Below are 14,331 nucleotides of genomic sequence, written 5' to 3' on the forward strand. Positions count from 1 at the left end.
GTGTGTGTGTGTGTAAAACTCTGTGGAGTTTCTAGGTGCCTAAGGTGGTGTTACCACATGAGCTGTCTCTCAAAATGAGTGTAGAATTGTATCTGTAATTAAGGAAGAATAAAGGAATCTGAGGCCTCCAACTCTTACTCCAAACCCAAAGTGATCCTGACCAAGCTTTGACATAACATTGGTTAAGTTTTCCTCATTGTTTTAAAAATATATTTTATATCTACAAAGAGGGGAAAAAACAAACAAAGACCTTTTCTATCAGCCCCCCACAAAGAAGCAGAAACAGTGAATCCAAAAATGAGGCTAGAAAATGATAACTTTAGAACCTCTAAAGCTTTTGTGTTCCAACATATAAAGTGATTTCAGTATATCCTACATTGGATGCACATGTATAACTATCGGTGGTAGTGAGTGTCACACACTAGCAGTGTAGTGGAACAGTTCAGATTCAGAGCCTTGGTGTTTGATGACTCTGTAGCCCATACACTAAAAAGGTTTTGCTTTTCCATAGGCTGCTAAGGGCCCAGTCAACCAAACACTAAGAAGAATGTGGATTGCTACTTTGAATAGTTTGATAGCAAGCCTGGTATTAAGTAATTGCAGGATGAGGCTTTTAGACAGTGGCCAGGGGGAAAGCAAAACCTTTCTGGTGGATGGACTGCACAGAAATTAAAGATTGAAGCCCTGGATCCAAACTGTCCTCAGGCTGCTTTTTTTCTACCCACTGTATTTTTTTTATATTTGTGCCCTTTTGGGGTGACACTTTGTGTTACTTTGCTTTGTTTCCCAGCCTTTCTCTTCTCCTTGTCCCTATTAACGTAGGTAAACCTCTGGAATTGGTGAAAGCACATGTGGTACTGGTACTCTCAGCTGCAACAAGGTGAGCTATACCTGCAGTGCAAAAGATTACACTTGTAGTGCTGAGTATTGTGATTGGCTGTAGTAGCAATTTTGCGAAGGTAGCCTTTTGCTAGCCCTTTAACTTGTAAAGAAGATGGAGACTTTTATTCCTTATCTTTAATTGTTTTTAGCATGACAGCATGCTCTTCAGGATAGGAGATGATGCTGATGGCTTGCACATAGAGATCATAAGCACGCAAGATAAAACTCTTCACAGAAAGAGTTAAAGATGTCATACCATGAGTGCACGCTGAGAATGGTGTAGGATATTTTATGGGTTAAAGCAATCTTCTTCTGCATGGCATAAAGGGTATCAGTAATAATAAGTATTCTTTCATGCATGTTTAACTGAAAACTGTCATTTTAAAAGACAATTTGGAAGTTATTTTGTGTGTGTGTGTGTGTGTGCACACGCATAAACCACACTTGTGCACTCACATACTATATGTATAATTTTATATATTATAATTCCTATGCATACATTAACAACTTTTGTTCTAAGGAAGAAAATAACTGAGTTACTTCATTTACTAGAGTAGTTGCTGCTCACACATGCTAATTTCCAATTTTACAAAGCTTGTGTTGAGAATGAGCTGGAGGCAGCTGTACACGCATCATAGACTATAATTGAATTAAGCCCAAGGGCCTTCACACTTTAATGGAAAGGTTTTCTTTTTAGACTTAGTTTTTAAAAAAAGTTTCATTGTTTTTTAACATTTCTTTTAATACTTCAAGAAAATGTGCAACTAAATTGAACTACAGAACAACCATCAAGTACTGTTAACAATAATGGAGACATTTTCAGGCTAGATTGTATGGATTTTCCAGTAAGACTCCCATTAATGTTACAGGAGGCACATGGCTCAATCCTGAGCACTGCTGTAATACTTTATCCCTAATGGTCTGATTAAAACCAGAGAGATTCAGAGCTGAAAGGATGTGAGAGTCACTGAGTCCAGTAGAACCCTACCAGGAAAGTTGCTCCATGGCTGAATTTGGACTTGTATGTAGAAGAGGAAAAAAGGTGATATCTTGGATCCCTTCAACTTCCACTCGGCACTTGGAGTGGTTGGGTTTAGGGTGGCCTGTGGATTTGAGGATGCATTCAGCACTTTACAGGATCAGGTCCAAAATGAGCAGCTTGGCAGTCTGGTCCCGCACTGCCAGATGCATCAGATATATCTAGCATTCAGTTGGTTTAAGAGGAAACTCCTTTTCTATAAGAAGCCTAGGATGCCAACGTTGGGGGATTAACCGTGAAAGAGGTGAAATATACTGCAGATTGGGCTGTATAGTAGCTCACCTGCTTAATTTCTATTTGTGATAGGTTGGGTCTTTTGCTATCATTGTTAGAACTTAAGACAGTGATGGATTGTCAAGACTATTGCTGCTGCACTGTAGTTAAGGCTGTGTTACAGAATTCCCTTTTAACAGAGCTTTAAACCTATGTTTGCAAAAATATCTTACTGGAATTACAAAACCCAGAATATAGAATCTAAACTTTGAGTATGATTTGAATTTTTCTTTGTGGTTTGATGAAAAATGAATCGATACAGAAAGAGGTGATTTTTAAACTATTAGTCTTTCGGCAGTTTTTTCACTAGATTGTCTCATCCTGGCTGGGATGATTTAGTTGGGTATTGGTCCTGCTTTGAGCAGGGGGTTGGACTAGATGACTTCCTGAAGTCTCTTCCAACCCTAATCTTCTATGATTGTATTTATTTATTGTTTATTTTTTGGTTTGTATGTATAATCAACATCCAGTGATTTCCTTTTGCAAGAAATCTAAAGTACTCTGGGACGTGTCCTTTGTCCATACCATTCCTCCTCATGCACTGTTTCCTAGTATATTAATTACGTTGATAGTGTTTGTGTACAGAAATTTTAGACATAATGGTAAATATGTGCTCCAAATCAACCCCCCAAATTGACTGTTGACAACACATTAGTTGATTAGTGTTTTAGGTAGATACACTGGAGGGTAAAGATAGAGTCCAGAGTGACCTAGACAAATTGGAGTATTGAGCCAAAAGAAATCTGATGAAGTTCAACAATGACAAATGCAGAGTCCTGCACTTAGGATGGAAGAATGCTATGCACTGCTACAGGCTGGGGATCGACTAGCTAAGCAGCAGTTCTGCAGAAAAGGACCGGGGGATTACAGAGGATGCGAAGCTGGATATGTGCCCTTGTTGCCAAGAAGGCTAACGGCAGATTGGGCTGTGTTACTAGGAGTATTGCCAGCAGATCAAGGGAAGTGATTAGTACCCTCTATTCAGCACTGCTGTGGCCACATCTGGAGTACTGTGTCCAGGATGTAGAAAAATTGGAGAGAATCCAGTGGAGGGCAAGGAAAATTATCAGGGAACATGACTTATGAGGAGAGGCTGAGGGAACTGGGCTTGTTTAGTCGTCAGAAGAGAAGAGTGAGGGGGATTTGATAGCAGCCTTCAACTACCTGAAGGGGGGTTCCAAAGAGGATGGAGCTCGGCTGTTCTCAGTGGTGGCAGATGACAGAACAAGGAGCAATGGTCTCAAATTGCAGTGGGAAGGTTTAGGTTGGATATATAAAACACTATTTCACTAGGAGGATGGTGAAGCACTGGAATGGGTTTCCTAGGGAAGAGGTGGAATCTCCATTCTTAGAGGTTTTTAAGACCTGGCTTGACAAAGCCCTGGCTGGGATGATTTAGTTGGGTATTGGTCCTGCTTTGAGCAGGGGGTTGGACTAGATGACCTCCTGAAGTCTCTTTCAACCCTAATCTTCTATGATTGTATTTATTTATTGTTTATTTTTTGGTTTGTATGTATAATCAACATCCAGTGACCCCTCTATCTAACCATGTTAGTTGGTTATGTCCTGTACTTCAGCAGTTGTCAATCTGATTAGACATAACTTTAATTAAAACAAATACTTTGGTAGGCTCTGTTTAATTAACGAAGGGGGAGGTAGTTGTTGTCGGGGTGTGTGTTTGAAGTTAAACATCCCCTATCTCTGAGTGACAGAGAAATTTCTAGCACTCCGCTCCTTATAGGCTTCTAACAAGAATAAACCATATCTTCCCGGGGGAGGGACGAGACCAACCCTATCCAATCCACTCACTCATCCACCCACCCACCACACTGTAGCCTAGGGAAAAGTTCCCTGGGCTGGGAAAGAGGAAACCAGAAATTCACATCTCACCTCTTCTAACAAATCTTACCCACTGCATTCCTTTCCATTTTCATGTTGCCTGAAGTGTTATTTATCAGTTATACACTCCATAAGGTGCTCACCTTCAGATAACAAAAAGTAAGCATACCCTAACTTCATCAAACTTTGACTCGAATGCAAAACCTTAACAGCTACCTCAGCAGCATTAATTTCCTAACTGCACGGAATGTGCGACAATCAAATATGCTGACTTAGTGTTATAAAAGCATCTGAGGTCACTGTTAAGTTTCATGTTAGAATGCAAGTGTGATGAGGATGGGATACATATTTCTTTTGGGTATCTCTTGGAGATGAAGTGCTGGAGTGCATTATTGATACTGCAGGAATGTGAAAGTAGAGAGGAATGCACAGTATTTCCCCTTAATCCTCTTATTTCCATTTAGATGGATGGTGTTTGTCCTGCCACAGCCTTAACTACCATTGTATCTATGGCACCAATATAATCCCCATTACAGCACAATCTGAGCACCTCACTGTTTAATGGATTTAGCCATACAACACACCTGTGAGGTAGGAAGTGCTATTCTCCCCATTTTACAGATGGGCAATTCAGGCACAGAGAAGCTCACTGATTTGCCCAAGGTCACACAGGAAGTCTGTGGCAGAGCATGGCATGGGCTAGTTCCCTGGCCACTGGACCTTTCTTCCTCTCCAAACAGGTTTTGTTTGCTAATTTGAAGAGGGGCTCTTATAAAAGTTGAAATGTTATGAATGAGTTGGATTCACACATCCTCTGAATACTGCTTTCAGGAGCAGGGAAATCATCCTAACCTGTTCAGTTTTGTGGCAGAACTGTAGCAAGGGGCTTTCACTACTGAAATAAATTTATCTGCTTATGTCTCATATGGCATGAAAGCTTCAATGAACCTCAGCTTCTTCTTGGCAATAGCTTGGTATGACATTGTCACAAAACTATCAATTGGAAGCCAAGGAGCAGCATGGAGTGTAGAGAGAATTTTTAGTGCCTTTTTGCCAATTGCAATTGATTTTTAGGTGGGTCTAAATCACCCTCCAGCCTTATCTATGAACAGTAAAGCTGTGGAGGCTGAAGGGATCAGACATTAATTCTGGCTCTTTCACTCTGCAGAGGTACAGTATAGTGAGCTCAGTGTGTGACCCTAAAAAGGGAGGAAAACCTCACTCTATTAAGTGGTAAATTCATTAACTAGAAAACATGGTTATGGTTTCAAAAAAGCAGGAAAAAGCATCATTAGGTACCAATTATTTAACCGAATGGATCTAAAGATGCTTCAAATATATAATTAGGAAGTGCTGAGACAATGAGATAAGAGAGAATGAAGTAAATAACCAGTTGAATGTTATCCTGCTAAAACCAGTAAATAAGTGACAGTATAGAATGAGAAATTGATAGTTTTTCATCACAACTTTGTGCAGTTTCTTAACAAAACATTTAGGGTATGGCTACACTACGAAATTAGGTCAAGTTTATAGAAGTAGGAAGAGTAGGGTGAGGATCTGATACTGGGTTTCCCAAAGAAAGTTAGCCTGAGAGATCGTTGAATGTTAAGAATAACAACAAAGGAAAGGGGGAGAGAAGGCATTGTTAGAAGCTATTATTGTTAGATGCTTACACAGAGAAATTTCCAGCTTTCAGTTCCATCCCCACTCACTTAGGGATAGAGAATGTATAACCTTCCCAGCGTCACTGATCACAGTTACCTCCCCTTCATTACTTCCATACACCCAGCCTACTATCATAATTAGCTTGACAACAATTTACCCTGTACAGTATTGAATCGTTACTATAGCTATGAGTTTGGTAGCCAAAGAATCAGTCAGATCACTAAATGAATAAAGTAATGTTCTCTAGTGAGCTGAGCTGTTTGACAGATACTTTCTCAATAGTCACCATGAATCACACTGTTATTCTTGTGCAGTGTTTCTCAGACTTTTGCATTGGTGACCCCTTTCACACAGCAAGCCTCTGAGTGTGATCCCCCCTTATAAATTAAAATCACTTTTTTATATTTAGCACTATTATAAATGCTGGAGGCACAGTGGAGTTTGGGGGTGGAGGCTGACAGCTTGTGACTCCCCATGTAATAACCCCACGACCCCCAGTTTGAGAACCCCGGTTCTTGTGTGATTTAAAGCCTGCATTAACTAAAGTAGCTAACTAGTAACCCCACCCCCTCCCCAAAGTGAGTCATTTTGTTCCTGGCCTTGTTTTCTGTGTGGTGGTGTTGTTTATGACACCTCCAGGTGCAATGTGAAGTCCCCCTTTCCTTTTCATATTAAAAACAATATTTGTAAGAGAAGCTCTAGAAATGGTTTGCCTCACTGGGTGCGACACTCTTCCCCTCCCAAATAGTTGCTGCTAAAATACTGCAAAATGATGACAAATTTGGAATTTGAGCAAAATTTCACGATCCAAATGTCTAAACCTTTTGTTAAGAGGTTGTGCACAGCTGTGATGGAAAACAATGTAAATATATTTTGCTGAGAAGCTGTTTTTTCAGAATTTATCCATCATATTCAAAGGCATTGTTCAGCATGAGACACACACACGCACACAAAAACCTGAAGAATGTTCCCTCCCACCTCAACTGATGTCGTTTGTGAGATTGCAGAGTGCAATGCAAAGCTTCTGAAACTGGAGAACTGCCAGTCTGCCCCTCTTTTTGACGAAAACCAGCCAAACCAATTTTAACTAAAATCTGTGAAATAATTTTCTCCAGGACAGGAATATTATAAACCAAGCTTCAGCCTACAGTGAAGTTTTTACAGCTGAAAGTTGGGGGTTTATGATTAAAATACTAACGAACGGGACCTTAAATATAGTGATCCAAATGGGCGCCATTATGTTCAAATCCCCACTTTCAGGTTCTGAACGTTTAAAATAACAAAATACACAACAGGAGGAAAGTGTGTTGCTTAATGATGCACATTCACTAGGCTAACAGTTCTGCAACAAGATTTCAACCAGCTACCTACTTCTCTACTGCCTTGCACCTTGTGCAGCCATTTACACTGAGGAAAGTGCATGTAAAATGTTCCCAATTCGAATTCACACATTGGTAGTGTCCTGCATATGCTTTTGCATGGCTGTTACAGACTAGACAAGATGTATTTGGAATTTGTCTACCCATCTATGTTTAAAACGCATAGCCTTGAGAAAAGTGCTATGAGACCTTTAATTTATTTAGCATGTGTACAGTCATCTGGCCAAGTGAAGGCATCTTCAGTGGCATGATGCACATGATTCTAGGCTCCCGCTGAATCTAGTCAGCAGGCATTCATCGACAATGTGCGTCATCATCTCTGTTGCGTCACAGCTGCACAAAGGGCTGTCACCAAGGCTCCAGCAATACTGGTTAGCTGCACAGAGAACTTGCCTGGTCCGGAAGCTGTTCAACAGGGACCATTGGCGATGGGACAGGTCAAAACCAGGCTGGCAAATTGTAGGGTCGGCGACGAGGGACTGGTTGGGTATTATAACAGATATCCATTCCTCTTGCCAGAGAGTTTCTGCCCTAACATCCTGGCGTGGCGGATGAGACCATAATGGGCGATGTGACAGCAAATGTGCAGCTGGTGGATTAAAAAGCTAATTGTGCAGCGGCAGGCTTGAGTTGGCGCGTACTTTCTCCAGTAACTTGCCAGTGGCAACTTCTCATCTGATATGAGGAAGAGCAATATTGCTTAGAACTGGGAGCCATGGGAGCGGAGTTGGATGCAAGGTGCTGGAGATGATACTGATCACAAGTTGTCAGAATCTTGATTTTACACCTCACCCAAAAGATGGATAACACCAGTGAATAGAAAAGTATTGAAACCTTTTGATTGTAATATGGTGAATGAGCCAGTGGACATCATTTCTTCATTAATTAATGAGTTAATGTCCACTGGAAGCTAGTCCTTTATGCTATTGGGACCGGCAGACTCTCTAATAACACTGATAGGTACTTGAGTGATGCATCATGCAAATGTTACAGAGTAATAGCTGTTAATATCGATCAAGGACTGCTGTGAATCTCTACAGAAAAAGCAAGGCCTTTACTCAACCATCAGCTATATCTTTTGGCAACCATAATAGCTTTAATTACTGTTTTACTCTCATAAGACATACCTTTAGCCTGAAGCAAGTACTGTACTTCTAGTATTGAAGCATAGATGAGACAGTTCCCCCCTGCCTGAAGACTCATAAATGAATGTTTGCCTATTGGAGGGAGTCTTGGATGAAAGGCAGGATTCACTGAATGAATGTGACAGCATACAAAGAGAAAGTTTTAAATTCTGCCACTGACTGTGGGCACAGATCCCATGGACTTTTGTGGGGGCTAGGTGCACTCATCTAGGGGGAGAATGGAGCCATGCAGAATACAATTAAGGGGGTATTTTTATCTGAATTCTTTCATTTGCCTTTCTGCTGTACATTCAGTTGTTGGGATCCCATGCGATTCAGTAACAGTTTCACACCTTTATTGATGTTCCTCTTTAAATGTCTCCATTTGCTCTTAAAATGTCATCTTGTCTGGCAGCTATAACTGGTTTTACATGCTATATAACTATTACGGCACTGCCCTGATACTGCTACAGTTAAAGATCTTTCAGTCCTTCCATTCATTCAAAAAATCTGCAAACAAATGGATTACAGATTAAATTGCATATATACATTTTCAGTTGAAGACGACTCATGTATTGTATGCAAAAATTTGAATACAGTTGTGTTTGGACATTTATTATTTGCTGAAGAATAAAACATAGATTACTTGTGCTTTAAAATTGTAAAGGTTGTAGATGTATCATCTGGTTTGAGAGTCCTTCCACACTGTACAGGTGACTCTGGGATATGCTGTGGAATTTCCAAAGAGTTCCCACGTACTTTCTTTGGTAGAGCTCGGGGGTGGGGGTGGGGGTAAAACTTATGGTGAGGGTTCAGTCTGATTTAAGACAGAAAAGGCTGGTGGTTTACATTCAGCTTACAAAACAAATTCTAGTGATGGGAATTTGAATGCAGTGTATCCCATTACCTTGATAGAATCCCACTGAGGCAGAAATACCCTAGAGGAAGGTCTGGTTGAGGGCTGAGTAATTGCCGTTAGGTCCAGGGTCTTGAGATTACAAACATTTATCCATGTCTGAGAACTGAGGAAATTATCTTCTTAGCTGATGCTAAAGTTAAGGCGTTAGTTCTGCCACCCTTACTTGCATTGAGTAATAACTTTTTCTTGACTTGTTATGTTGTGTGTGTCCATGTAGGTAAGTTAGGGGCTATGCAGAGCTGCTACTCCCCATCCCACACTGGTGGGTGGCCAGCCAAGCAACAGCTCCACCCCATAATACGTGAGGCAATTTTTTTGTGCCAGTATACTGAGGACCTATTCAGTGATAGGGCTGTGTACATGAGTGCAGCCGGGGCTCAACCCACGCCGGCTCACTACACACTGGTGGGTCCGGGAAATAGCCCGGCAGTCCGTGCGGCAGTCGCCTGCCCTGTGGGGGTTAGGGGGGCTCAGGTCCTTCGTCAGGGCTGAGCCGTAACAACTGCTATGAGCCTGGCCCTACGTCAAGGCGGGGCAGCAACCACTGAGTCAGGAAGTTCAGGCCCTTCAGCAGGGCTGAGCAACAATAACAGTTCAAGGCCTGGCCCTAGGTCAGGACGGGGCAGCAACCACTGAGTTAGGAAGCTCAGGCCCCTGGGCAGGGCTGAGCAGTAATGATAGGCTTTGGCCTCCTCAGGTGAGGGAGAGGGGGAGTCTGCCACCTCGGAGTGGGGTGGCAGGGGGGACACAGGCCCTCCCACTCCACTGTGTCCCAGCGCGGGGCCCCAGCAGCAGCTGAGGATCCGCGCTTAGTCAGTGGGGATCCTGGCCGCAACACACTGACATAGGCTCTGGTAAGGCTGCAGCCAGACTGGGGTTGGCTGCCCTCAGACCACTTCCGTACTCCCCCTCGGGCCCTACCTGGGTTCTGGCATTGGCCTCTGCAGGGTCCAGGAGCATGGGCTCATCGCGGCCAGGGCTGGGTGGTAGGTCCGGCAACTCCTCCGGAAAGTCAACTGAGGGTAGCTCCAGCGGCTCCTCCGGGTAGCGGGCATAAGGAAGCTCCGGCAGCTCCTCCGGGTAGTGGGCGTGGGGGAGCTCAGGCCAGTCTGGGTGGCTGCCCTGGGTCGCAGGAGGTTCCCAGTCTTGAGCCCCCTGAGGGACATCTGCTCGCTCCGGCTGCTGGGGCCTGATTGAGCTCTGAGGGCCAGCCTTTATAGTTCCGGGTCAGCACCTGACCCTTTGAGGGGTGGGCTCAGAGCTTTTTAGCTCCGCTCACTCTGGCTGGGCTCTTCCTCCTCTGGCCTGGAGGTGAGCCGCGCTGGCTCACTACAGGCTGGTACAAAGTACATCCACCTGGAGTGTGTTTGTGTGGAACCCTGAGACAAATTGAGATTTTTTTGAGTCACAGTCTGGTTTCCAGGATGCTCTTGGGGCATTGTATCAATGCACTTCCCCATAAACAGGGTTAAAACCATGATACACTGAAATCAATGGGACTTTGTACAGTAAGATGCTACTCCGCATGGGTAAGAGTAGCAGAAACAGGCTCTAAACTTGCATACGTACCTATTTGCAATTATCCAGGTTTTTTTGTTCATATTGTTTCTATAATTTGTACATGCTGGTGTAACTCCATTTCTGATGTGTTAAGTTAACTAGTAGCTGAGCTGCTTGTAAGCGAAGTTGAAATGGGCAACGTCTAGTGCAATTAGTTCTGCTTTTCCAACATGCTACATTAAAGAAAAGGGCTCAGGGACAAACCAAGAAGAAACACTTCAGAGATGCCAGCAGTACAGGGCTGTAGTAGCATAACAACAATTTAACCCCCCCCTCAAAAACTGTGTTACAGTGGGGTACAGAGAGTCATAACTGGTATCATATAGGCTAACAGGACATACTACTCAGGATCACTTTTACTGAAAGATACATTAACATAACTGTCTATTTGATTCACTAAAACTTCTCGAATGATGTTACCACAGTCCAGGGGTGGCCAGCCTGAGCCTGAGAAGGAGCCAGAATTTACCAGTGAACATTGCTAAAGAGCCATAGTAATATTTCAGCAGCCCACCATCAGCTACTCCCCTCCAGTGCTTCCTGCCCACCAGCAGCCCTGCCAGTCAGCGCCTTCCCCTCCCTCCTCACACCTGCCACCCACTGCAGTCAGCTGTTCTGCAGTGTGCAGGAGGCTCTGGTGGGGCGGGGGGAGGAGTGAGGGCATGACAGGCTCGGGGGAAGGGGCAGGGTCCTTGGGGGAAGGGGTGGAGTGGTGGCAGGACCTGGGGCAGAGCAGGGGGTTGAGCAGTGAGCACCCCACAGCACACTGGAAAGTTAGCATCTCTAGCTCCAGCTTTGGAGTCAGTGCCTGTGCAAGGAGCTGCATATTAATCTCTGAAAAGCTGCATGCATCTCCATAGCCATAGGCTGGCCACAGTCCTTTCCATGAACAAATGTTGACTTGTTTATTTTTATTTTTTTCTCTTCTCCCCAGGATGAAAAGAATCAAGTCTTAACAACCAACATTTGGTTACAAATGGTAAGTTGTGAAACATAAAATCTCTCTTCAAATGCAGCTTTAAATGTGCTTTTCATTTCCAACAAATATAAAACCCACATTCATGTTGCTTGCAAGTTTTTCTTTGTTCTGAGACATATGGGATAGCTCTGAGGTGATACATCCTGTAGAATAGGTGATTCTGGGTTTAAGGTTTTGGGCTGTCAGGAGAATGACTTCACATCATCTCACAGATACTTATAAAATTGTATGAGTTGTATTGTTGTACCATATATGAAGGATTTATAAACTCAATACATTGCATTTGTTTTAGTCACTCTAAACACTAGATCACTGCAAGATATTGCAGTCCTAAGGAGTCCCAGGTAATGATACTTACGGTATTATACAAAATGCACCGATTGCAACAAATCTGGTACCTTTTCTTAAATCATATTTGATAGTGAAAGAGAACATGAAATACAGTTTCACACATTTATATAAATATTTTGCCAACCTTGTTGATAGAGTGACTATTCTGAGACTCTCAAGATGTTTCTTCTTATGGAGGACGGGCTTATCCCAAAGATGTTAGTTATTCCTGTGGTTTGTTGCCATTCTCCTAAGGATGTCAATCTTTGCAAATTGGGTACATTTGCTGTCTGTCTTCTTAAGAAACTGCAAGAGGATTTTAATCAAATGCCTATGATTGTAAGTGATACCTAAAAGAAATTATTTATAGATAGTACTGTGTCAAAAGTAACTGCGAAAAGAAAGGAATTATTTGGGTTAAATGTCCATAATTCTGAGATTTAGTTGCATCCAAAACACGGTAATGGCAGACACTGTCTCCAGTTGCCTAATGTTCAGTTATGGGCACATTCGTGCATTTTCCTTGTGCTCCTGTTTGTGTTGTGCATGTATGGTAGGGTGCACATTTTCCAGAATTTAGCCCTATCTTTAACTATGCTGCAATGACAAATTCTTGACACAGAACTCTTACCTTGCAGTTACCATTCAATACCAAATTCTCTACTGGTGTAAATTGGTGGACATTAAATGATCATAGTGAAGCTATGCTAATTTACACCATCAGAAAATCTGGCCCTATACAATCTAATTCTTGATGTTATGGGAACAGATGGCAAATGGGTTTCACTCATGTTTTGACAATTGGAAGATACATTGGAATTTTAAAAGGTAGCACCTTGTGAGGTTTTTTTTTTTTTTCAAATTTCACTAATGCCCATGCATGTTTACTTTGATTTGACTTGTAATATTTTCCCACAAGCTTGGCATTAATGTAGGCTTTGGATTGACTCATTCCAAGTTGGAGCCCATTGCAGTTTAATGGGCACGGGCTGACATTGAAAGAGCAAATGTAGGAGGATGAATGAAAACGAGAATTATTCACATGCTTTGGCACTTTCCGTTGGGCTTACGTCACATATCTGACATTTACAGTTTTTTATGGAAACAACACATAATTCCTTTCTGCTTCTCCCATAAAGCTTGTGGGAACACCGCCGCTCACAATATACTATATCTATGTGCTCAGTTCTTAATTGGGCAATGGATAACAAAAGAAGGTCAGATAGGAAAGGGAGATTGCAGTGTTTGGTTTTTAGCAGGGGAGACTATGAGCACCGATAGAGTACTTTGTGCCTGCTCACACATGCAGAACAGGCTGCTTACCTCAGGGCCAGCTTTAGGACGTGTGGGGCCCAATTGGAAAGAGCTGCTGCCGAAATGCCGCCAAAGACAGTGGCAGCAATTGAACTGCCGCCAAAGATAGCGGCGGCAATTTGGTGGCAGCTCAATCAGTTGCTGCTGTTTCTGGCGGCACTTTGGCGGAGGGTGCGGGGCCCTCTTAGGTGCTGGGCCCGATTCCTGGGAATTGGGGGAATCGTCTTAAAACCAGCCCTGGCGTACCTCCCTGGGCAGTACCTCCAGTGGGAGAGAGCCCTCATTATTACTGTTTCTTGCTGTCCTTCCTGATGAGACAGGTCCTCATACCACTAGCTGGAGAGGCTGCCATAGGTTGTCGGTGCTTCCTGAGACTGGGTCGAGGGAGGAGATGGGGAGCGCTCCCTCCACTTTCAGCAGAGGGGATAGGAACTTTCTTTTCCTTTAACTGATGCTTGTAACAGAGAACCTGAACTCGTTGGGTTAAGTGGTAGCTTACACAACAATTTTATTGTTCAGAACAACTGTGTTGTGTCAGCAGAAATTTGATCTCTCTTGTTTTAATCAAAATGATAAACTCACTCAGTTTAATTCTTTCTCTGTGAGTCCATCTTTTCCCTTATACTATAACTTTATTATAGAGTGCCTCTCTGATGCTGGCAAATCTTATGATACAAAGGAAAGACAATTTTGGTAAGCTACTGAGGATAGTGTTGTTGTTACATCTGTTCACAAAGACAAGCTGATGTGGAGGAAGCAGTCAACTCATGCTGTTTACACAGTAATTTTACAATAAGATCAAAACTGTCAAATATAATCTGTTTTCGGCTCTGAGTTACAGTGACATCAGTCACTGTGATTTATAAACACAGGATAAGAAACAACAGTTCATTCTCCAAAGACTATAATTTACTTATTTTGTCTTTTATGTTTCTCTTCCTGTTTTCTTATTTTTTGTGTTTTTTTCTCCCTAAGGGAATTCTTAATTCTTTTACACTGTCACATTAAGTTTCTTTTCATTTATTTGT

The 14,331-nt window shown here is 42.6% G+C and overlaps 1 protein-coding gene across 4 annotated transcripts in view; it reads left to right on the top strand.

Moving 5' to 3' along the window:
• CHRFAM7A (CHRNA7 (exons 5-10) and FAM7A (exons A-E) fusion) overlaps positions 1–14,331 on the top strand; it is an 88,414-nt gene that overhangs the window by 35,213 nt on the left and 38,870 nt on the right. For 3 of the 4 annotated variants that reach the window (XM_030578901.1, XM_030578900.1, XM_030578902.1), the window contains one exon: positions 11,615–11,659. In XM_030578901.1, coding sequence (XP_030434761.1) covers positions 11,615–11,659 — 45 coding nt within the window. Of the gene's footprint in view, positions 1–822; positions 881–11,614; positions 11,660–14,331 lie in introns of all 4 variants that reach the window. The other variant, XM_030578903.1, reaches the window with a different exon arrangement.

Source organism: Gopherus evgoodei, chromosome 10 (assembly GCF_007399415.2).
Source record: "Gopherus evgoodei ecotype Sinaloan lineage chromosome 10, rGopEvg1_v1.p, whole genome shotgun sequence".
NCBI lineage: Eukaryota > Metazoa > Chordata > Testudines > Testudinidae > Gopherus > Gopherus evgoodei.